This window comes from Lepidochelys olivacea (genome assembly GCF_965140295.1).
Source record: "Lepidochelys olivacea isolate rLepOli2 genome assembly, chromosome: 2".
NCBI lineage: Eukaryota > Metazoa > Chordata > Testudines > Cheloniidae > Lepidochelys > Lepidochelys olivacea.
The window spans coordinates 92,230,619-92,254,667 of NC_140412.1; the positions used below are offsets into that span (position 1 = coordinate 92,230,619).

The 24,049-nt window shown below is 42.1% G+C and overlaps 1 protein-coding gene across 2 annotated transcripts in view; it reads right to left on the minus strand.

Annotated features, from left to right (window-relative positions):
- PTPN2 (protein tyrosine phosphatase non-receptor type 2) overlaps nt 1–23,619 on the minus strand; it is a 57,489-nt gene extending 33,870 nt beyond the window's left edge. The window contains exons 1-2 of one of the 2 annotated variants that reach the window (XM_084620874.1): nt 23,352–23,616; nt 14,219–14,309 (exon numbers count right to left, since the gene is read on the minus strand). In XM_084620874.1, the coding sequence (XP_084477000.1) occupies nt 14,219–14,309; nt 23,352–23,420 (160 nt within the window). In that variant the 5' untranslated portion in view covers nt 23,421–23,616. Of the gene's footprint in view, nt 1–14,218; nt 14,310–23,351 lie in introns of both variants that reach the window. The other variant, XM_084620873.1, reaches the window with a different exon arrangement.
- Between the last annotated feature and the right edge of the window lie 430 nt (nt 23,620–24,049).

Genomic DNA, 24,049 nt, shown 5'->3' on the forward strand with positions numbered 1-24,049 from the left:
ATACACATTTAAAAAATCCCATTATTCAAATATCTTTGGAAACATCCACATTCTCTGTATAATCAGAATTTTGGATAATCATTTAGAAGTTCTGATAGAAAGAGAAGAAATCAGAAGCCAGACGTGAATTTTGGATAATCTGGGTTTAGATGTATGTGTATTTAAAATGGAACTCCCCATTTAAGCCCCAGCACTGCAGCCAGAGCTGCAGCCCCTATGCCCATGCAAAGTTCTGCTCATTTTAAGTGACTTCAAAGGAACAGAGGCTCACAGAATTTTAATTAGCATTTTCTGACTCCTAACAGATTACCACAAATGTAATGCAAATATAAGATGTAGCACATTATCAATGAGGAAACTGAAACAGAGATCGAGTGACTTGACCACAGTCACCCAGCAGGCCAGTGACAGAGGCAGGAATTTACTATTTATGGGCCCAATCATCTCAGTATGCACCCAAAACTCCAGGTTTACTTCAGTGATAATTGAGACTGCAAATCTTGTCAGGTATATAAATACCAATCATGCAACAAAGGAAATGCAACACAACTGACGAAAAGTTAAAACTGGAACCTGAAGCATATATCCTTAACAAAGCATTCATAGATTTTTACACTTAATTGTTTGATAACCTAGTGGCAGATGACAGCCTCATGCTAATTTGCTCCCTAAGCCTTCAGCAAGTAAGTGAGCAATTCAGGAGAAAATCACTAGCCTACAACCATACTGTCACACATAGTTCCCACATTGTTTTCAAGAAGATATGTTGAATATTGATAATTTAAAATATAATATGTTAAAAAAAAAAAAAAGAAGAGGCTTGTTAATGCAGTAACAAGGCTGAAATTTTAATCAAGGATCAGAATATTCACAGTCAAGGTTCCCACAACAATCTTAACTCTCCCCTCTTGCATACTTGTTTTATAAGAAAGTCTCATTACAATCACATATCCCTGAAAGAATAGGTTCTCATTGCACAATAATATTAATGAATTGTAGTTTTTCTTAAGCACAGATGGAACACTTTGTATTCATACATCTACGGTGCACAGTCATGTAATGAGGCTCCCCTAATCTGTATTCCTGAAAGAACAAAAATCCTTTCAAAAAAAACAGTTAAAGTTACCAAAAGCCAAAGTAATTATCACAAACCCTAGCACTTAAAAGGAAATGAATAGATAAGGCTAAGTTTTATACTGTCCACATATTAAATTTTTTTTAAAAAAATATACAGAAATGCATCTCTCACCATGACAAAGATCTTAACTCTGATCCATGGATTGCTGAGAATTTTATTTATTTTGCATTGTATTTGTTAACTTGATTTCATGATTCACAAGTGTAAATAACTACACTAGGTGCAAGGCACTGGAGAATTAAACCTCTGATGTCCAACTGGGCTACCCACTCACTAGAAAAAACTCCCATTCAAACCAATGAGGGAAAGATGGAGTCCAAAACCATGTACAACAAATCCTTAATAATTTGCCTACGTATAATCTATTTCTCTAAAACAGCTAGTGCATACGTTTTCAAAGAGATTTAATCACATAGAAAATGAGCTAGGGGTAAGCAAAGAATAAAACAGAAGTAAAATATTTCAAACCACAGTGATTTTAAGAGAACTTTAACAAGAACGATTTGATTTCCCTCCCCTCCCCCCCAACATTTTTTAGAAACATCCTCCTTTGTCTTCAGAGTTAATGTGGCAATTTTCAAGCCAAACCCCATTTTTCAAGCCAAAGTATAAAGCTATACAAAAGGAAGCTGACTGAAATCATAACTCTGGAGAGACTACTGCCTTTCCAAAATATACAAGAAGAGAGTCAAGATTGATGCAGAACCCTAATTTTGTAACTTTGATGTCCTCCAGATGGATTTTTTTTTAAATGAGAAAAAAGGAGGGACCTGACCCAATGGTACACATTTTATGAAGAGCCCCCAAGCATTGGGCTTCTCACCCCTTTCCCTCTATGCAATTGCCTACATCCATTGACCCTTGAGAGCACATTGCAGGCTCTTGGGGAGAGAAATGCACTGATGGTTGAGACCATTTTGGTTTGTTCTCTTCCTTGGCTTTGGCAAAGTTACTGGTTTAACTATGTTTGCATTAATATTTCTAGTATGTGGCAAAAGGACCTGGAGCTGTAGGTAGACTTTTAAAAAAAATTATATACCTCCATATGGAGGCTAAGACACATGTAAATTACAGATTTAAAGAGATACTATGTATGTTTTACACAAAATATGTATCCTTACATTATATTGCCTGGAAATAAAAATGTTAACAGATTTTCCTTTCCTGTATTGCTTTATTTTATCTGAAATATTTCTACTGGACAGAAACCAAGATCTTTGTAAATATTACATGTCATTTGCCAACAGGAAAAACTTAAGATCTTGTTATAGTAAATCACTCATACAGATGCTAGTGTTCTCGGAAAGATGATGTCAGCAAGTACTGTTAACAGTTTAATCACTCTTCAACTGCTGTATCATTTCCAAATAGGAGATAAAAGACCCCAAAGAGGTTTCACACAGTAACGTGTGCACACAAGGTATTCAGCCTTACTTTTTAAAACACTACAAGACAGACAATAAATAAAATTAAAATTCCTCTCTGTAGAACATGGTGAAGAGAATCTTGGGGTTGGGGTAGTGGGAAACAATACCAAAATTTAAGTGCTATCCTATAAATACTCGCCTGTAATCCACCAGACAGAAATACATACAGTACAAGGATACATTGATCCTATTCTTTCCACCAAAAAGAAGGTTCCTGGAAGACATTAGGACCTAGAAACCTCATGTGTGTCCTGGCTTGCTCTACTGAAATCAATTGAACAAGCCAATTTGAGAGTTAACGGTAATAATGTTTCCAGTTTGTAAATAATTTCCAGTTATTATTCATTCAGTACTTGAACTGATTATATAAATAACAGAACTTTTACAGATTAAATTTAGTTTAAACAACCCCACTTACCTACAAATTTATTGTTAGCCATGCCAACAGAAATAGCTATGATGTAGGATTTCTAATATTTCTAAAACACACAAATTTTCCACGACAGAGTGTGCCATCAGAACAAAAAGTGGAAATCTTGAAAAATACTTCTTATGCTGGTTCCCCTACTAAGAAGGCTTCTATACCCAGAAGAACAACGTCTGAAATTAACAACCTCTTCAGTTACTCACTTTAGGTGAAATCCTGGCATACTGAAGTCTATGACTAAATACCATTGTTTTTGATGGGGTCAGAATTTAATGTTTCACCTCTTTGTCCACTCTCGTATACATCAAATTGTTTGCATGTATTGAACAGCCAAGTGGAGGACTTACCTGACCTGCTGCTGTTCTTACAACCAATTAATGGGAAAGAGGTTTTTTTGGAAAAAAAAAAAAAAAAAGTTATGTTTCCAGAAATGAAAGCACAATAAGGCTTTTCAATAACCTTTGATAAAAGTTTAGCAAGCACGATTCCTGTTTCCTAAACATGGCACTATTAATAGCCAGGAGGATGAAATACTATTTACTGGATTAAAGAAAAAAAGTTCAAAAGAAAATGTGGGTGAAAAAGCCCTGAACCATCCAAATGGCCCAATCTGAGGCACCCTTGCAGACAACAAACCCTCCTCCCTCACACAATGAAATCCAAACCTGATCATTCCCAGCTCCTGATCATTCCCAACTCCAATATATTGTAAAATACAGTGCTAACAAGTTTCAGAGACTGGATAAAATAAAGGGAAGGCCGAGTGGTTTTCCCCCTTTGCACCATATTACCTCTTGCTGTAACTATCAATACTGACATGTTGCATAAATCAGAGTTTAGCCCATAATTTCAGTATAACTACTGCACAGAGTTCTGATTATATCATGCTATACTTGTACAGCATGATTTTCCAAATATTCCAAACATCCACAGATCCTCCAATTGATTTCACTGTAATTTGTGAAAGTCACTTCTGAAAAATCAGGCCACTAATTTTGAATCAGAATTTGTATCAGCTGTTACGTTTTGTTTTAGTTATTTTCTGATGCATCTTTTAGCTTATTCCTAAAGTGTTTATCATGGTAAACTATAAATATCAATCATAAAAATCAGAATTTGTGTAAATTGTTAAACTCTACATCCACAGGATCCATCTCTAGCTCAATTTCTAACACTGACTGCACAGCTGAAATGCAATATGCCTATTCTTAGCATGACATCTTCCTGCTCTAACAATTAAGAATTGTGAAGGTGCTAACAGTAAATCTGAGATATAAAACTAAAATCACACTATAGAAGAACAATCCGAAGACTGACAGGACAGATAAGAATGTCCTTCAAATTCTTGTAAGAATTACAGCCACAAAAGTTGTTTTCCTTTTAACAATGTGTTTTCTGAGAAATGGTTTCATCTGTCAGGAAATGACTAGCTCTCAAACTGAACCCAGTGACATTTCAGATTAGCTTCCTCTTTCACTACCACCATACAGTCAAACTGCCCCTTTCTCTACTCTAGAGTAATTGTACTACCCATCAAATGTCAGAGTACATTTTTTCTATTAGCATCAGCAAAAACGAGTGTTATTTTTATAGCCTTTTCAAAGGTAAGTTATTTATCCACCACAATTAGATGCATGCTAATAAAAAATAAATAAGCTAAAATATTTATGAAATTGTAGACAGTACAAAAATGAATACTTAAATATCTATTACAGGTTATATTTGAAGATTCACATGGATTTATGTTTTTGTTTTAACAGTTAACATGGACTATATTACATATGTTTCCATACAGAAGTTTAATTATCCTTGCTCTGTGAAAGGAGCAAATAATAAACTCAAGTGACATGAACCATGTTACAAAGCACACTGAAGGACAGTGGGCTTCGATCAGGCCTGTAATACCTAAGGCAGTCAAGAACTTTTCTAAAAAAAGCTGTTGCTACTTTTTTAGCCTGTATATTGGAAGCATCTCAGCTGTAAATTTATGGGCAGACTTTAATTGGTTTCACTGTTCCTGTTTTCTGGGCATTACGGATTAGATGTGGCAATTTCATCGGACATTGTGAGACGGTTCTACCAGATTATTATCGTGGTTATCTAATCTGTAGTCCTTTTAGAAATTAGTAGTCTCTGTTCCCACTGCCCCACCACTCCACAGCATAGCTTTGCCATTTGATAGTTCAGATGGAGCTCAGAAGCTCTCGTCCCATAAGTGAGTCACATTTTTTAAGGATCACCATCTTGGAGGAATAAATGATAAAATTTTCAACTCTGAATGATTCGTGCCTCCCTAATAAAATAGTTAGATAGCTTCTAGAGAGCTATCAGCAAGCACAGGCAACTATTACCACCAATGTTACATTTAAACAAAGTTATAAGTATATTAAAGTTGCAAAGTCTAGGACTCAAAAGTTAGGATGTACCAGGATTAAGGATGCCAAGTAACCTTAATTCAGCATTCTTGTATGTAGGGGTTATGATCAGGTTGTGTACCCTGAGACTAAATTCCACAGCAGCAAACCCTAAATGCTATGGAATTTCGGGTTTACTGTCATGGAAATGTTCATTTATCCCAAACTCATGAAATACCGTTTATTGCCCCCACACATACGTGACTACCATCCCTTATTTGGGGATGTACTGAAGTTGATTAAAACTTGTAAATACCATTTCAAACATTAATTGAAGTTTACAATAACTGTATGGTATACATAAGAGCAGTAGAAGTGTACATTTGAGAGAAAAATAGAGGGTAGGCTAAGGGAAGTGACGTTTCCCTAAGATATCCCTTAAAATAAACCATTGTCCCTTATTTTCCATATAACCAAGGTGCTCAGCTTTGCACGCGTGCTCGCATGCACACACACACCACTTACTGCTGATATTTGAAAATACTCATGGATGTAAAATTCAACAATGATTATTTTCAAAGGCAATTTATTTCATTATGCTCTCCTGGTGGCCGGCTCCAACTGCTGCAGCTCCTGCAGTGTTGTACAGGTGGCCCACCTCAGAACCTCCTTTCCTTCCTGCGTGCCAAAGAAGGGAGGAGCTTGTGGCTAGGTGCAGCAGCTCATCTCCTGGGCCTTAGTTGCTGTGCTGTTCTCCAGCTTCCTAGCCTACGTTTATCTCTCTTCCTACTCCCAGCTGGAAGCTCAACCCTGATCCCCTGCTGTTGCCTGGTTCCATGGAACAGTGCCATGTAATCCAGCTAATACCCTCATGGGAAAACTGCATCCTAAGAGGCAGCTGGAAGCAGGTCCTGCCAAGACAGGAAGAAAGAAAACAAGTCATAAGATGACTTGCTGCAGCAAAATAAATTTTGTGGTAGAAGTGCTGAATTCTATAGCATCTCAGAAGAAATTCCAGCCATGAAATCAGAGTCCAAGGGGCCTCAACAGATGAATACAGAAGAAGATCACATCCCTCAAATATACTGTCTCAGGCTCTCTAAATACCACTGTATTGGTCTGAACTCAGTATTTTTGCTGTTCTCTTTGCACCAGAGCTACAAATACTTAAAAATTAAAGCTCAAATTCTGGAGCAAAATTCTGCAATGAGGAGTGAATTCCCTGAGAACAGGGGAACACATGGGGCCTTTGGCAGACTCTTGCCCAGCACTATACATGGTTTTATGGCAAAGTCAGGAATACAACTCAGCTGTCATGAGCTCAAGCCTACTGGCTTAACTACAAGAGAATATCTTCTCTTCTTACAATCCTTTCATTCACCATCAATCCAGTGTGCAAAATGAAGCATTGCTCTGTAGAACAAATATTTTGTGATAATGTAATTGAACACTATCATAATGCATACACACAAGAGGCCCAACTTAAGGGCATGATGCCTGAAGTCAATGGAAACAAGAATTTTTGCTGTAAGCTGGGGACTTATCAGTTGGAAGCGACAGAGGAGGAGAAAGACCTGGGTGAATTGGTTGATCACAGGATGACTATGAGCCATCAACGTGATGCAGCAGTGAAAAAGGCTAATGCATCAGGCAAGGTATTTCCAGTTGAGACAGGGAAGGGTTAGTACTAGGACTATCAAGCACTTACAAAAATTAATTCTGATTAATCACACTGTTAAACAACAATAGAATACCATTTATATAAATATTTTTGGATGTTTTCCACATTTTCAAATATACTGATTTCAATTACAAAGAATACAAAAACAATGAGGAGTCCGATGGCACCTTAAAGACTGGGCATAAGCTTTCGTGTGTAAAAAACCCACTTCTTCAGATGTGAAGAAGTGGGTTTTTTACCCACAAAAGCTTATGCCCAAATAAATTTTAGTCTCTAAGGTATCACCGGACTCCTCGTTTTTGTGGATACAGACTAACACTGCTACCCGTCTGATACTTGACAAAATACAAAGTGTACAGTGCTCACCTTACATTATAAATATTTGTACTGTAAAAACAGTATTTCAGTTCACTTATACAAGTACTGTAATGCAATCTTTATCATGAAAGTTGAACTTACAACTGTACAATTATGTACAAAAAATAACTGCACTCAAACATAAAACTTTAGAGCCTACAAGTCCACTCAGTCCTGCTTCTTGTTTAGCCAATTGCTCAGAAAAACTAGTTTGTTTACATTTGCAGGAGATAATGCTGCCCACTTCTTGTTTACAATGTCACCTGAAAATGAGAACAGGCGTTCTTATGGCACCGTTGTAGCTAGCACTCCAAGATATTTACGTGCCAAATGAGCGAAAGATTCAGCTGTCCCTTCATGCTTCAATCACCATTCCAGAGGACATGCGTCCATACTGAAGATGGGTTCTGCTCAATAATGATCCAAAGCAGTGCAGACCAATATATGTTCATTTTCATCATCTGAGTCAGATGCCACCAGCAGAAGGTTGATTTTCTTTTTTGGTGGTTCGGGTTTTATAATTTCTGCATTGGAGTGTTGCTCTTTTAAGACTTCTGAAAACATGCTCCACACCTTGTCCCTCTCAGATTTTGGAAGGCACTTCAGATTCTTAAACCTTGGGTCGAGTGCTGTAGCTATCTGTAGAAATCTTACATTGGTATCCTCTATGCATTTTGTCAAACCTGCCATGAAAGTGTTCTTAAAATGAACATGTGCTGGGTCATCATCAGAGACTGCTATAACATGAAATATATGGCAGAACGCAGGTGTAAAACAGAACAGGAGACATACAATTCTCCCCCAAGGAGTTGAGTCACAAATTTAATTAACACATTTTATTTTATTTTTTTTTAAAATGAGTGTCATCAGCATGGAAGCATGTCTTCTGGAATGGAGGTCAAAGCATGAAGGGACACACAAATGTTTAGCATTTCTGGCACGTAAATACCTTGCAATGCCAGCTACAAAAGTGCCATGCGAACATCGGTTCTCACTTTCAGGGGACTTTGTAAATAAGAAGTGGGCAGTATTATCTCCTGTAAATGGAAACGAACTTGTTTCTCTTAGCAATTGGCTGCACAAGAAGGAGGACTGAATGGACTCGTAGGCTCTGAAGTTCTACATTGTTTTGTTTTGGAGTGCAGCTATGTAACCAACAAATAAATAAATAAATCTGCATTTGTAAGTTGCACTTTCAGGATAAAGAGATTGCACGATAGTACTTGTATGAAGTGAAAAACACTTTTTTCCTTTTATCATTTTTACAATGCAAATACTTATAACAAAAAATATAAAGAGAGCACTGTACACTTTCTATTCTGTGTTGTAACTGAAATCAGTATATTTGAAAATGTGGAAAAACATCCTAAAGATTTAATAAGTTTCAATAGGGATTCTATTGTTTAACAGTGCGATTAAAACAGCGATTAATCGTGATTTTTTTTTTAATCATGATTAATTTTTTTGAATTAATCACATAGGTTAACTGCAATTAATTGACAGTCCTCGTTAGTACCATTATACTGATGAGACCTCATCTGGAATAGTGTGTGCAATTCTGGTCTCCCAGGTTTAAGAAAAATTAATTCAAACTAGAAAAGGTGCAGCAAAGGGCTACCAGGATGATTCTAGGTACTTTATGAGAGGAGACTCAAAGAGCTTGGCTTATTTAGCCTAACCAAAAGAAGGCTGAGGAGAGATATGATTGTTCTTATGGCCACATTGGCAAATAACCTAAATAACTCCCTTCCCTCCCTCGTATTTATCCCTCTGATGTGTTTTTAGAGAACAAACTGCCCATCAACAAGTTTAGACTCTAAATTAGGTGAAGGTTTCTAAACATCAGAGGAATGAAGGAATATGGAATAGCCTTCCAAGGGGAGCAGTGGGGGAAAAAGTCTAACTACCTTCAAGACTGAGCTTGGTAAGTTTAAGGAGGGGACTATATAATGGGACTGCCTACAATAGCATGTGACCCGTCGGGGACTGCTAGGAGCAAAAATCCCAAATGGCTGCCGACAGGACACTAGATGGGGAGAGCTCTGAATTATTACAGAGAATTCTTCCCCAGGTACCTGCCTGGTAGGTCTTGCCTACATGTTCAGGGTCTGATTGCCATATTTGGGGTTGGGAAGGAATTTTTCCCCAGATCAGACTGGCAGAGATGGTGGTGGTTTTTCATCTTCGTCTGCAGCACAGCGCAGGGTCACATGCAGGTTTAAACTAGTGTAAATTGTGAATTTTCTGTAACTTGAAGACTTTAAACCATGATTTGAGGATTTCAGTAACTTAGTCAGAGGTTAAGGGTCTATTTCAGGAGTGGGTGGGTGAGGTTCTGTGGCCGGCAACGTGCAGGTGGTCAGATTAGATGATCACGATGGTCCCAGTCTATGAAAGATCCCCTTTGACACTAATGAGCTTTGGATCAGGCACTAAGGTTGCACAGGCAACTTTAATGCTAGCATTTCCTTATTTTTTGAGTGCTTGACCTTATGGTCTTACTACTACATCTTTTAACCTAGTTTTTGCAGATAATTAACTACAAAAATTGAAAACTAAGTTCTGTTGTGCAGAACTACACTGTTCTACCCCCCATGGGTCATCAGCAGGGTTTAAACCCAGGACTTCCAGATCCACAGCACAGACCTCTACAGCTTGAGTTAAAAGAGAAACTGATTGAAGATTTATCCTCTGCGGAGCAGCTACGTTAGAAGTATGAACACACATAGCCAGCAGTTCACACACTATTTGCTAGACAGCAGTGGAATACTGGGACTCAGAACTCCTCAGTTCTATTCCTGGCTCTGGAGAGTCTAATTGCTACAAACAGCACAATCTAACACACCGTTAGCATATACATTTTGAAAGATAGTGCAGTGGTGGCTGAGACTTGAGTCTGATATACCAGTTCTACCAGAACTGGACCTGTGCAACCTCCTGGTTATCCCATCTGTGAAAAGGGAAAAATGTGTGCCTTCCTCCTCAGGGAAGCTTGTGGAGCCTTGCTCAGTAACAAGGTCTGTAAGGCCACAGTATTAATACCATTCTCACCTTGGGTTCTATCTCACCACTCCTTTGCCTAGGCCAAAGGGGTGGCTGTTGCATCCCTCTGAAGTTCTAGTTCTGTAGGGTATGGGAACATACCCAGAGCAGATGGAAAGTCAATAAGACCCAAGAGTATTGTCAGTCAGAATGCAGGAAGGTGTGTGGGGCCTGGTAGTGTCTTCAGTACAGATGCAATGTTCAGAGATTTTAGTAGCAAGCTTCTAACAGGCTCTATGGGGCACATCCAAATATTGTTCAAAGACTTGTAACTTGGCCAAAGCTTGGTGGATTTTCACAGCTACAGGAAAAGGCATCTCTGACTTCAGAACAACATCTCTGATTAATTTTGAATTCCTGCTCCAATCCACGGAAGCAGTGGAACTTTTCAAAGAAAGGGGGGAGGAGAAAAAGTCAACTCTCTATTCTTCCTCACTTCATCCGTCCAAGTGGTTAAGTTGGGTTGCTGATGCTTACCAGAAAAATTCAGCATGAGACAGAGACCAAGCATAGAACAGTTAAAGTTAATAGTTAAAGTTAGGCAAAGATATACGCAACTAAAAACAGAAGCTTATTTTAAGAAGTGTTGTTACGTCATACCTATAGAACCTGCTACTAAGTCCATAAAGATTAATGTTTTATTATTAGTATTTTACGCCTGTATTCACTTTTCATCCAGATATTTCAAAGCACAAAGAAAAATATCCTCATTTTTACAGATTGAGAAATTGAGGCTGAGATATTTACCAAATTTACCATTGCAGCCACTGATTTTAGTTGCCTAAATCTAAGACATTTTGGGCCTAATTTTGAGACATGTTGACCACTTGCAGTTATCACTCACTTCAACTGGAAATGCAGGAACTCAGTGCTTCTCAAAAATAAAACCCCAGGTATGTCAGATTGGGCTCTCAAAATCAGTTCTGGCCCAAGTGACTTATTCACAATGTGGCTTTGGCTAAGTGGCGGAACTGGAAACAGAAAATGAGTTTCCAGATCTGCAGGCTCATGGTCTAGTCACTAGCCATGATGCCTTTTGAGTCTTCTTTGCCATTCTGAGAAACCAAACATTAAAATAGGGGGCATAAACCATTAACCTATTTTGTGTACAATATTTAGAGAGCCTCTAGACCTGGTTCCCAAAGAAGTAGCATTAAGACTTGTCTTGTTCCTTCTGAACAAGTGTTATGATAGCAGACTCTGATTAGGTAACAGGTTTTGATTAAACCATCAATATTTTTACATAGCAGATAAACCTAAGACACGAGCACTCTCAGTGATATGGCATAGAAAAAGTTAGAGAATTATTTCAGATAAGTTCTTTGGAAGAGATGCCTATATTTAAGGGTTTGGCATGACAATTTAAAAAAAAATAAATAAATTTAAGGCCACTAATTCTGCCAGATGAAAACATGTATTATAAATGTTGTTAAAAGATTGATCAATGCTAATTCGAATAGAGCAACAACCAAGTTCTCAGAGGAAATGCCCTAAAAATATTTTGGCAAGCAACACAGGGCTTCTGTATGAGACACAAAATAAGAATGGATAAATATTTGGGGGGGGGGGGGGAGAGAATCAGATTTAAATCAAAGAACAAACAAACCTATTTTAAATAACATTTGAAAATCTGACAACCTACATTAAGGCCTTAACTTAGCATACTCTATTAAAATCATTTAAATTAAATTTAAAAAAAAAACTAATCTTCAAGTGATGCCAAAAGGTTTAAAGAAAGTCAAAACACTGAACCAATGAAAGTCACTGGCCAAGTACCTGGAACTAGAATTTGTTGAAGTGCAAAACCTGCTTTTGACAGCAGCAGCCTTTTCTGCAAGGGCAAAAATAATGTTTTCTATATTTGTTTATTCCACTAGTTCAATTAACAGTTCATTTAACACTGAGAAACTGACTGGGAGATGGAAAAGCAGGAAAACTTATTTTTCTCTTCCAATTTATGAATAAATACTAGGTCAGAGAGGTTGAGCTCTACTAGTCCTAAAGTCTTGAAAAATATTGTGACCAGAAACATTCAATTCACTATCTACAGACCAGAATTCCTTTGCTTAATAAATCAGTTTTAATTTATCAATAAATGTTTTCCATTTATTGTTTTCTTATGTATCCAACACAGTTAAGGTAGCTTTATTTAACTAATAAAAACAATTTTAAAATGCTGGTTTTGTGCATTGTAATTTAATTCCAATTTCCATCCAAATGCAGCTTGACAATTCACAAGTAATACAATGAATCACCTAGTAAATAAGAAATATCATTCACCATTTTCTAACATAATAAAAAGTGTAAAAATTTAAGAATCTGTAACAAACCTTTATAAACTCCATAAGTATTTAAATAAAGGGGCACAGCTATAGTGTATCCTCAAAATTAGAACAAAGAAGTAGCTGCCAGAGTTTCCAGCCAATAAAAGCAGAAGCAGCCAAAGCAGTGACTCCTGTATTGGAATGAGGGGGTAAAATGGGGCACAGCCAGGGTCACCATTCTCCCAGCATTCCCTTGGATCCAGAACTGTACAAGGGATAGCATAAATAACATTTAAATAAAAGATTGACTCACTCTCTTGGCACTAAGACCCAGGTGGTGCTGTGCCTTGCCGTCCCTCACCCCCATGTGATCCAACCTTGGGGGGAAACTACAGAGAGACTCCAGCAAGTAAGAACAGAAGCAGCCTATTCAGGGATTTCTGGACATTCGGAGACATTTCTATATATGGCTGGACTTTCTCCATCCTGTACTGATTGGGTGCTTGATCCAACCCCCCCGCCCCATCTTTTTTCTCCTGCCCAGTTCCCCTCAATCCCTTTCACTAATCCCCTCCTAAGCACCCATCTCACACACAGCCCCAAAAAAGAAACATGGCACTAACATGACATCAGCCAACATAACATGTTTACTCTGCTTGTCTGTTCTACCCCCTTAACCCACACTCTGCCTGTCTTGTCTATTTAGATTGTAAATTCTTTGGGGGCAGGGACCACTCTGTTTGTACAGTGCCTAGCACAATGGGGCCCTGTTCTTGGTTGGTCCTTAAGAACTACTGTATTAAACATGATTAATTATAGAAACCAATGAAAATCAACCTCTCTTTAGGAAAATAAGTACAAATGCAAAACAAGATGGAAATTGTTCATTTAAATCGTGATTAGAATCAGTGATTTAAAATTGGTCCACCTTGCTTGCTCACATACATTTATATATTTGTACACAGTATTTATAACTACCAACCCGCATGTCACTAATCACTGTAACAGTGTATTACAAGGATCGGCAACCTTCGGCCCGCGGCCTGCCAGAGTAAGCCCCCTGGTGGGCCGGACTGGTTTGTTTTCCTGCCGCGTCCACAGGTTTGACGGATTGCAGCTCCCAGTGGCAGTGGTTCACTGCTCCAGGCCAATGGGGGCTGCAGGAAGTGGCGGCCAGCACATCCCTCAGCCTGCATTGCTTCCCGCAGCCCCCATTGGCCTGGAGCAGCGAACCGCAGCCAGTGGGGCTGCGATCCGTCAAACCTGCGGACACAGCAGGAAAACAAACCGGTCCAGCCTGCCAGGGGGCTTACTCTGGCAGGCTGCAGGCCAAAGGTTGCTGATCCCTTTTATAGAAGGGCCAAATCTTATATTATTAAAAAACAGATACTTCTCAAAGCAAATCATTTGAGGTTATAGTGTTCATAAATAAGAATCTCTTTGAAAAGGAAAAAAGTGTAACAAATCTAGAGACAAAACTGTTTCATTTTGGATTTAATTACACGGAGCAAAGGATATATATACTTACATGGGCTGACATCTCTGTATCTATTTCGATTTCTGTTTTCTGGATATTTTGCAACTCTATGAGGATAGTCATTGGATTTACGCCGAATTTCCTTAAAATTACAAAAATAGAGTTTAGTAATCTCCTCAATTCACTCTGAGGAACATTCTGCACAGCAAAAAAAAGTATTTTAAAAAATCATATTATAGTTTATCAAGGTTCACCTTTGCTCAGGACTTCATTTGTGCCTGGCATTTAGAACTATCAGCTTCTTACACTACTCTAGTCAGTTAACACTGCACAGACAGCATAGACAATTTGGTGAGTATTTCACATGACATGAAACAAGGGAGGATAAAGGATTTGGCATGGCTATGCTCTTTGCATATGTCTTCATATGGTGTCTCCCACGCCAAAATGGGACTTAAATAGGTCTAATACTGTTTTACAAAATATTCCCTCTGGACCATGAAGTGCCTGTGAAATCCAATACAGCTCCTCTCTTTTGTCAAGACGGATAGTGCTTGGCGATTTCAGCATCAAACAGATAACTCTGAGTTATCTCCTGATTTGTAGCTGTGGTAACAACCGTGGGACTATTCCAGTGGTCTGATAACTCACACAGCTGACCACATCCAGGGTCTGTTTGGAATGGAACAAAGGCAATTAACTCCATCAGTGAGAGGTCACGACACACCATCCCAAGAACAGCAAGGGATATATTTTGAGAGTCTGCTCTCAGAAGTTCCTGGAACAAGTACATTTCCAGAGTGTTCTGAGAGACAATACTATTTAACAGACTAAAAGAATGGCGAAGTATGATAGTGTGAAGGGATGGAGAAGGGGTTTTAGCGATCAGCCCTTGACTAATGACAGTGGCTTCTAAATACAGAATTTCAGAAACGTAGGGCTGGAAGAGACCTTGAGGGTCCATTCAGTCCAGCCCCCTCCACTGAGGCAGGCCCTAGTATACCTAAATCATCTCTGACAGGCGTTTGTCTAACCTGTTCTTAAAAATCTTCAATGATGCGGATTCCACAGCCTCCCTTGGTAACCTATTCCAGCACTTAACTTTCCTTAAAAGTTAGATATTAGGAAAAAACTTACTAACCCACATCCTCCTTGTTGCAGATTAAGCTTATTATTTCTTGTCCTACCTTCAGTGGACATGGAGAACAATTGATCCTCATCCTCTCTATAACAGCCCTTAATATATTGGAGACTTATCAGGTCACCCCTACAGTCTTTTTTTTTCCAGAAGAAATATGCTCACTTGTTTAAACCTTTCCTCATAGGTCATGTTTTCTAAATCTTTTATCATTTTTGTTGCTCTCCAATTTTTCCACATCTTTCTTAAAGTGAAGTGTCCGAAATTGGATACACTACTCCAGCTGAAGCCTTCAGCCTGAAGCTGAAGGATGAAGCTTTCTTCCGGCAGCTCACGGAAGCTACTAGATCGCATGCCCTGATTCTCATGGGTGACTTCAATTTTCCTGATATCTGCTGGGAGAGCAATACAGCGGTGCATAGACAATCCAGAAAGTTTTTGGAAAGCGTAGGGGACAATTTCCTGGCGCAAGTGCTAGAGGAGCCAACTAGGGGGGGCGCTTTTCTTGACCTGCTGCTCACAAACCGGGTAGAATTAGTGGGGGAAGCAAAAGTGGATGGGAATCTGGGAGGCAGTGACCATGGTTGGTTGAGTTCAGGATCCTGACGCAGGGAAGAAAGGTAAGCAGCAGGATACGGACCCCGGACTTCAGGAAAGCAGACTTCGACTCCCTCAGGGAACGGATGGCCAGGATCCCCTGGGGGACTAACTTGAAGGGGAAAGGAGTCCAGGAGAGCTGGCTGTATTTCAAGGAATCCCTGTTGAGGTTACAGGGACAAACCATCCCAATGAGTCGAAAGAATAGTAAATATGGCAGGCGACCAGCTTGGCTTAATGGTGAAATCCTAGCGGATCTTAAACATAAAAAAGAAGCTTACAAGAAGTGGAAGGTTGGACATATGACCAGGGAAGAGTATAAAAATATTGCTCGGGCATGTAGGAATGATATCAGGAGGGCCAAATCGCACCTGGAGCTGCAGCTAGCCAGAGATGTCAAGAGTAACAAGAAGGGTTTCTTCAGGTATGTTGGCAACAAGAAGAAAGCCAAGGAATGTGTGGGCCCCTTACTGAATGAGGGAGGCAACCTAGTGACAGAGGATGTGGAAAAAGCTAATGTACTCAATGCTTTTTTTGCCTCTGTTTTCACTAACAAGGTCAGCTCCCAGACTGCTGCGCTGGGCATCACAAAATGGGGAAGAGATGGCCAGCCCTCTGTGGAGATAGAGGCGGTTAGGGACTATTTAGAAAAGCTGGACGTGCACAAGTCCATGGGGCCGGACGAGTTGCATCTGAGAGTGCTGAAGGAATTGGCGGCTGTGATTGCAGAGCCATGGGCCATTATCTTTGAAAACTCGTGGCGAACGGGGGAAGTCCCGGATGACTGGAAAAAGGCTAATGTAGTGCCAATCTTTAAAAAAGGGAAGAAGGAGGATCCTGGGAACTACAGGCCAGTCAGCCTCACCTCAGTCCCTGGAAAAATCATGGAGCAGGTCCTCAAAGAATCAATCCTGAAGCACTTGCATGAGAGGAAAGTGATCAGGAACAGCCAGCATGGATTCACCAAGGGAAGGTCATGCCTGACTAATCTAATCGCCTTTTATGATGAGATTACTGGTTCTGTGGATGAAGGGAAAGCAGTGGATGTATTGTTTCTTGACTTTAGCAAAGCTTTTGACACGGTCTCCCACAGTATTCTTGTCAGCAAGTTAAGGAAGTATGGGCTGGATGAATGCACTATAAGGTGGGTAGAAAGCTGGCTAGATTGTCGGGCTCAACGGGTAGTGATCAATGGCTCCATGTCTAGTTGGCAGCCGGTATCAAGTGGAGTGCCCCAAGGGTCGGTCCTGGGGCCGGTTTTGTTCAGTATCTTCATAAATGATCTGGAGGATGGTGTGGATTGCACTCTCAGCAAATTTGCGGATGATACTAAACTGGGAGGAGTGGTAGATACGCTGGAGGGGAGGGATAGGATACAGAAGGACCTAGACAAATTGGAGGATTGGGCCAAAAGAAATCTGATGAGGTTCAATAAGGATAAGTGCAGGGTCCTGCACTTAGGACGGAAGAACCCAATGCACAGCTACAGACTAGGGACCAAATGGCTAGGCAGCAGTTCTGCGGAAAAGGACCTAGGGGTGACAGTGGACGAGAAGCTGGATATGAGTCAGCAGTGTGCCCTTGTTGCCAAGAAGGCCAATGGCATTTTGGGATGTATAAGTAGGGACATAGCGAGCAGATCGAGGGACGTGATCGTTCCCCTCTATTCGACATTGGTGAGGCCTCATCTGGAGTACTGTGTCCAGTTTTGGGCCCCACACTTCAAGAAGGATGTGGATAAATTGGAGAGAGTCCAGCGAAGGGCAACAAAAATGATTAGGGGACTGGAACACATGAGTTATGAGGAGAGGCTGAGGGAGCTGGGATTGTTTAGCCTGCAGAAGAGAAGAATGAGGGGGGATTTGATAGCTGCTTTCAACTACCTGAAAGGGGGTTCCAAAGAGGATGGCTCTAGACTGTTCTCAATGGTAGCAGATGACAGAACGAGGAGTAATGGTCTCAAGTTGCAGTGGGGGAGGTTTAGATTGGATATTAGGAAAAACTTTTTCACTAAGAGGGTGGTGAAACACTGGAATGCTTTACCTAGGGAGGTGGTAGAATCTCCTTCCTTAGAGGTTTTTAAGGTCAGGCTTGACAAAGCCTTGGCTGGGATGATTTAACTGGGAATTGGTCCTGCTTCGAGCAGGGGGTTGGACTAGATGATCTTCTGGGGTCCCTTCCAACCCTGATATTCTATGATTCTATGATTCCCAGTACTGAGTAGAATGGGACAAATATTTCCCATGATTTCCATATAATACTCCTGTTAATATACCCAGAAAACTCCATCACACTGTTGGCCCATATTCAATTTGTGATCCACCTTTTCAGCAGTACTATCACCTAGCCAGTTACTTCCGATTTTGAAGTGTAGTACTCTGCCCTTGTCTTTTCCCAATTTCGTCTTGTGGATTTCAGACCGATTCTCTATTTTATAAAGTCATTTTGAATTCTAACCCGGTCCTCCCAAGTGCTAGCAACCCCTCCCATCTTAGTGCCATCTGCAAATTTTATAAGTATACTCTTCACTACATTAGCCAAGTCATAATGAAAATGTGGAACAAGTACCCGGCCAAGGACAGACCTCTGTGGGACCCCACTGAATTTTTCCTCCCAATATGACAGTGATCCATTGATTACTTCTTTGAGTACAGCCTTTCAACCAGATATGAACCCACCTTATAATAATTTCAGCTAGAACACATTTCCCTAGGTTGCTTATAACAATGTCATGGAAGACCAGATACATCATGCCTACTGCTCCCTCCCCTCCACATCTACTAAGCCAGGAATCATGACAAAGAAAGAAATTAAGTTGATCTCATGATTTATCCTTGAAATCTATGCTGGCTATTTCTTATAACGGTATTATCCCCTAGGTGCTTACAAAAATTGTTTAATAACTTGTTCCAGGTATGGAAGTTGGGGAACAAAGAGGACCTAGGGTATAAACTGGTCAGCCTTTTTTAAAAGAAAGGTAAGATGTCTGCCCTTCTCCAGTCCTCCGGGATCTCCCCTGTCCTCCATGAATTCTCGAAGACAACTGTTAACAGTTCCAAGATTCCTTTAAGTACACCCAGTGAACTTTGTCAGGCCTCCCAACTTAAATATATCTAACTTAGCTAAAATATTCAATCTGTTCTTTCCCTATTCTGGCTCGTTGTTAACACTAACTGTGTTAAGCATCTGGTCACAACTAACCTTTAAATAAAGTCTGAAGCAAAAGAGGCATTAAATTCTTCAGGCCTTCTTGATATCCGTTATTAGACCTGCTATTTAGTCTCACTAAACAGTGGGCTACACTTTCCTTCATCCTCCTCTTGCTCCTCAGTAATAAGAGATTCTGTAAATGTATGTCTTTCATGTCCTTTGCTAGGTGTAACTCATTTTGTACCTTAGCCTTTCTGATTTTGTCCCTATATGCTTGTCCTATTCATCTGTATTCATCCTTAGCAATTTGTCCACGCTTCTATTTTTTTTTTTTTTTTTTTTAACTCCTGGGGGAATTCTGCACCCCTGCACAACGCAGAATTTGCGCAAATTTCACGTTTCCACTATAGAAGTGGGGCTGTAGAGCTGCTGGCAGCCATTAGGGGATGCTAGACTCTGCAGAGCCCAGCTCTCCAGATTGTAGTGAGTGGAGTGCCCAGTCTGGTAGGGATGGAGGCTCTGCACACTCTGGCTGCCTGGCTTTATCCTCATCCGCCCCAGGACAGGAAAGAACCCAGGAGACCCGGCTCTTGCAAAGGGTGAGAAAGGGCAGGGCAGCACCACACCACATCCCACACCACAACAGTAAAGAAGCTTGGGTGGGGAAGAGTAAAGGCTCTGAGGGGAGGAAGGAGGGTGTCTGGGCTCTGGGGATGCCCTGCAGCTGAGTTCTGAGGGGGGGAAGGGGTGCCCCACAGTTGGGCTCTGGGGGGAGCAGGTACGGGTGTCTGGGTTGGAGGGTGCCCCATGGCTTGGCTCTGGGGGGCCCCAGGCAGCTCCCTCAACAGCAGTACCCCTCAACTGGAACTGGGTTGTCATAGGGTTGGTTTTTTTAAACTCTCTATTCCTGAGGGAATTTTTTTTTTTTTTTAATCTGTATTGTTGACAGGTAGTTTAAAATAAATTAACAAAATTGAAACTGGAATGATTATGTTGTGTTATTTTGACAAATAAACTACATAGAATTTTAAAATATTATGCGCATAATTTTTAGGTGCATAATTCCCCCAAGAGTAACTTTTGTAAGATTCCCTTTGATTTCTGATGATTAAAGAGCTCTTGATGGAGCCACATGGGCCTCTTACTATTCTTCCCATCTTTCCTCCTCTTCTGGTTAGTCTCCTATATGTCTTTAATATAGGGGTGGGCAAACTATAGCCCAGGGGCTGCATCCGGCCCTTCAGACATTTTAATGTGTCCCTTGAGCTCCCGCCAGGGAGCAGGGTCCGTGGGCTTGCCCAGCTCTGTGCATCCTGTGGCGCCGTGTGGCTCCTGGAAGCAGCAGCATGTCCCCTCTCCAGCTCCTACATGCAGGAGCAGCCAAGAGACTCCACACGCTGCCCCCACAGATCCCACTGGCCGGGAACCATGGCCATTGGGGGCTGCAGGGGCAGTGTCTGCAGACAGGGCAGCGTGCAGAGCTGCCTGGCTGCGCCTCAGCATAGGAGCCGGAGCAGGGGACATGTTTCTGCTTCTGGGAGCTGCTTGAGGTGAGCACCGCTGGGAGCCTGCACCCCCTCCCAAGCCCCATCCCTGCCCTGATCCCTCTCCTGCCCTCTGAACCCCTTGGTCCAGCCTGGTGCATCCTCCAACACCCCAAACCCTCATCTCAGAGCCCTCACCCACATACACCTCCACCCCCAATTTCGTGAGCATTCATGGCCTGCCATACAATTTCCGTATCTAATGCGATGCTCGGGCCAGAAAGTTTGCCCACCCCTGCTTTAATATCTCTAAGTGCCAGCTCTCCTGACTTTTTCCTTTAGATGTTCTTCCCAAGAACTTACCTACCAGTTTTCTGAGTTTGTTGAAGTCTGGCTTTTTGAAATTTATTGTCTTTATTCTGCTACTCTCATTCCTCCCTCTCCCTAGGAATCATTGATTCTATCACTTTCACCCAAATTGCCTTCTACCTTCAGATTCACAACCCGTTTCTCCCTGTTGGTCAGAATCAAGTCTAAGATGCCTGCCTCCTCGGCTTACTTCCTCCACTGTCTGAAACAAGAAATTCTACCAACGTGTTCCAAGACCTATTATAAGCTGTATCTGTGCCATTCCCCAGCTTCATCCTCCAAGGCCAGCTTCATCTAATACAGGCAAATAGAAAAGATGGCTAGAGTGCCAGGCATCTGCTGAGTTTGACTAACTGTGACAGAGACCTTTTTGTAGTCTTTCTGTACTTGTATCTGAGAAGACAAAGAAAAGTTTTACACTGTACAATAGCACCTTGTCAAGTCTTCTCTCCTTCCTTCACATCAGTGATGCTGCTACTTCTGACAATAAACGTCCCACAGGACTCAAAAAATATTCTCCCCTTTTTTTCTCTCCAGCAATGCCACTGCAGAGGTCCCGACTATTCTTTGCCTTGACTATTATAATCTCCTCATGGGCTTCCCTCAATCTACCATCTGCATCATCCTCATTGCAAAAAAGCTCCACTCTCGTCAAATCTCTTCAAATTGTCTTCACTGTTCTTCCTGAAAACAGGTATAATCAGAGAGGATTTCTATGGCACTATAATCTAAAATGAACTTGGATCCTGTTGTTAGATATGAATATTGTCACTTTTATTGAAATATCATTACATATAAACAAATTAATCATTTATGCATTAAAAATCTGTGAGGTAAGTGTTGTGGAGTTTCCCATAAAAAATAAATATATTATTCTCTTTTTTTTTTTTTTTTAAAGTGTCTCTCTTAAAAAGTTTAGTGCACATTTTAAATTGTATACACATAGCTTACTGACAATTTTGGAGCAACTCAACCTACAAGAGATACAAGAGTTAAAAACAACAAAAGTATCCAAAAGAAACCTCTCATCGAAATGCATTACTTTAAGCTCTTCTCTCTCAGTATGCATGTTTACATACAAAACCCTCTGATTTGCCACAGAGGTTAAACCAGCAAGGGATACGACTACAATGACCCAAAATCTGTTGGAGGAGAGTTTCTCGACAAACACTGGCAAGTCCATGGAATTGGAGAACTCACTCTACAAGGAAGGAGACCCCACCTTTTTTCGCCTATTGAATTTTTCCTCGAGAATTTCCTGAGCATAACTTGCAGTCTTCCTTGCATCTATATGGGGAGGCTTGCACTAGCGCTCTCCCAGCACTGTAAGAAAACCACCCCCACAAGGGGAGTAGCTCCCAGAGCTGGGTGCACTGTCTACACTGGCATTTTACAGCACTGAAACATGCAGCACTTAGGAGGATGTGCGTGTGTTTTTTCACACCCCTGAGCAAGAAAGTTGTAGTGCTGTAAAGTCGCTGTGTAGACAAGGCTTTAGATTAGTCACATTCACTTGGTGCTGCTTATTCCTCATTTGTAAAACAGGCCTAACATCTAATAACTCTGTGGGGTGTGATGCCAGCTAGATGAGCAACGTTTGTAAAGCTATTTTATAAAACCTTAACTCGAAGGATAGGAGTGCAAATTATTAATCACTACTATTTTGGCAAAAATAGATGTAGTAGCTCTGACTCAGGTGACCCAACACATGAAAGGCAGTTACTACACATCATGCAACTTCTGGTGACATAACATGTGAAGTGGTCTTGCCATTAGATCTTCACAAGCAATTAACGCTGCCAGAATATTGGCGCTAGGCTGCGAACGAGGGACTAGCAGGAATGCCCCAGCACCACTGCAAAGCTGGCAGCCGCCGCAGCCCTCTGCTCCCTGGGGAGTATCTCACAGATATTGCTTTATCCGCCTGCAGAACGACACCCAGGACGAGAGGTGTCCGCAGCGTGCGAAGGGCAGAGGGGAGGCCGGAGGAGCAGCCTGACAAACACACTGAGGCACGGCTTCAGCAGGCAGCGCCCCAGAGGCCGGACTAGGAAGCGGGGGCGTCGGCAGGCGAGAACTCATCGTTGCGCGTGCGCATTTTCAATTCTGCTCTACCCGCACTTCATTCAACACGCACCTCATCCACTCACCCCCACCCCTCGTACTTGACGCACGCGTGCTCCCAACAGCCCTGTGCACCTCCTCCCCTCTCCTCACAGAGCATGCGCGCTTCCACGGCGCTCCTCTCCCCCCGCCCCTTCTCGGGGCATGCGCAGTGTCTCCCGGCGGCTTGGTGCTGGCGCTACCGCGCGCACCTGAAATCAAGCCGTGGCCCAACGACTTCCGTTTCCCAGCCTAAGACAAGAGCCTCGCGTGCCGCCCAGAGCCGCCTGTCTCTCCCTCCCCTCCCCCAGCCCTCGATAAAGGGAGTCCCTTGTTCACTCACAAAGTAGCGAGCCTGCCAGTCGTTAGCAGTGTCGATCTCCTGGAACTCCTGCTCTATGGAGGCTGCCATGGTCGCGGCCGGAGCGAGAGTGGCCGCTGGAGTCCTGCAGGCTCATAACCTCTCGCTCGCTCGCTCCGCCCAGAGCACGAGCGGCGGCGAGCGCAAGTCCCAACTCGCCGCGCGCTCCGTCTTTGCCTGCCTTACGGTCCGCCGCGGCTCGCTAGTCGCCACCGCCGCCGTCATGCGCATGCGCGGTCGCAGCCAACCAGCCTCCGCCTAGCTGGGGCAGTCGAAACCCCACCCCAGGGAAAGCACCTGGGTTGACGTCACGATACGTTCTGGGCCGGGGTGGGGTGGGAGAACGCACAGGTGGGGAGGGGGTGGGACCGCCAGGGGGCTCCCTGCCCGCCCCGCTGTGAGTGGGGGAGAACGGCGGGGGGAGAGCTTGCGGAAGGACCAGAGCCCCGCCCCTCTCCGCTTGTACCGCGGCCGGGGTCTCCGCTCGTCCGCTGGGCTCGGAGTCCTGAGACGCCTGACTGGCTGACCAACCCCCACCAGCGAAGGCGGCGCGGCGGCTGCCCAAGGGCGCGCGCGCTGGCGCTCGCGCTGGATAATGCTCAACCGCCAAACAGCGGAACGTGCCGAGCGAGCGGCGCCCGCGTCACCTTAACTCTGCCCTGTGGGAACGCGGCTCAGGC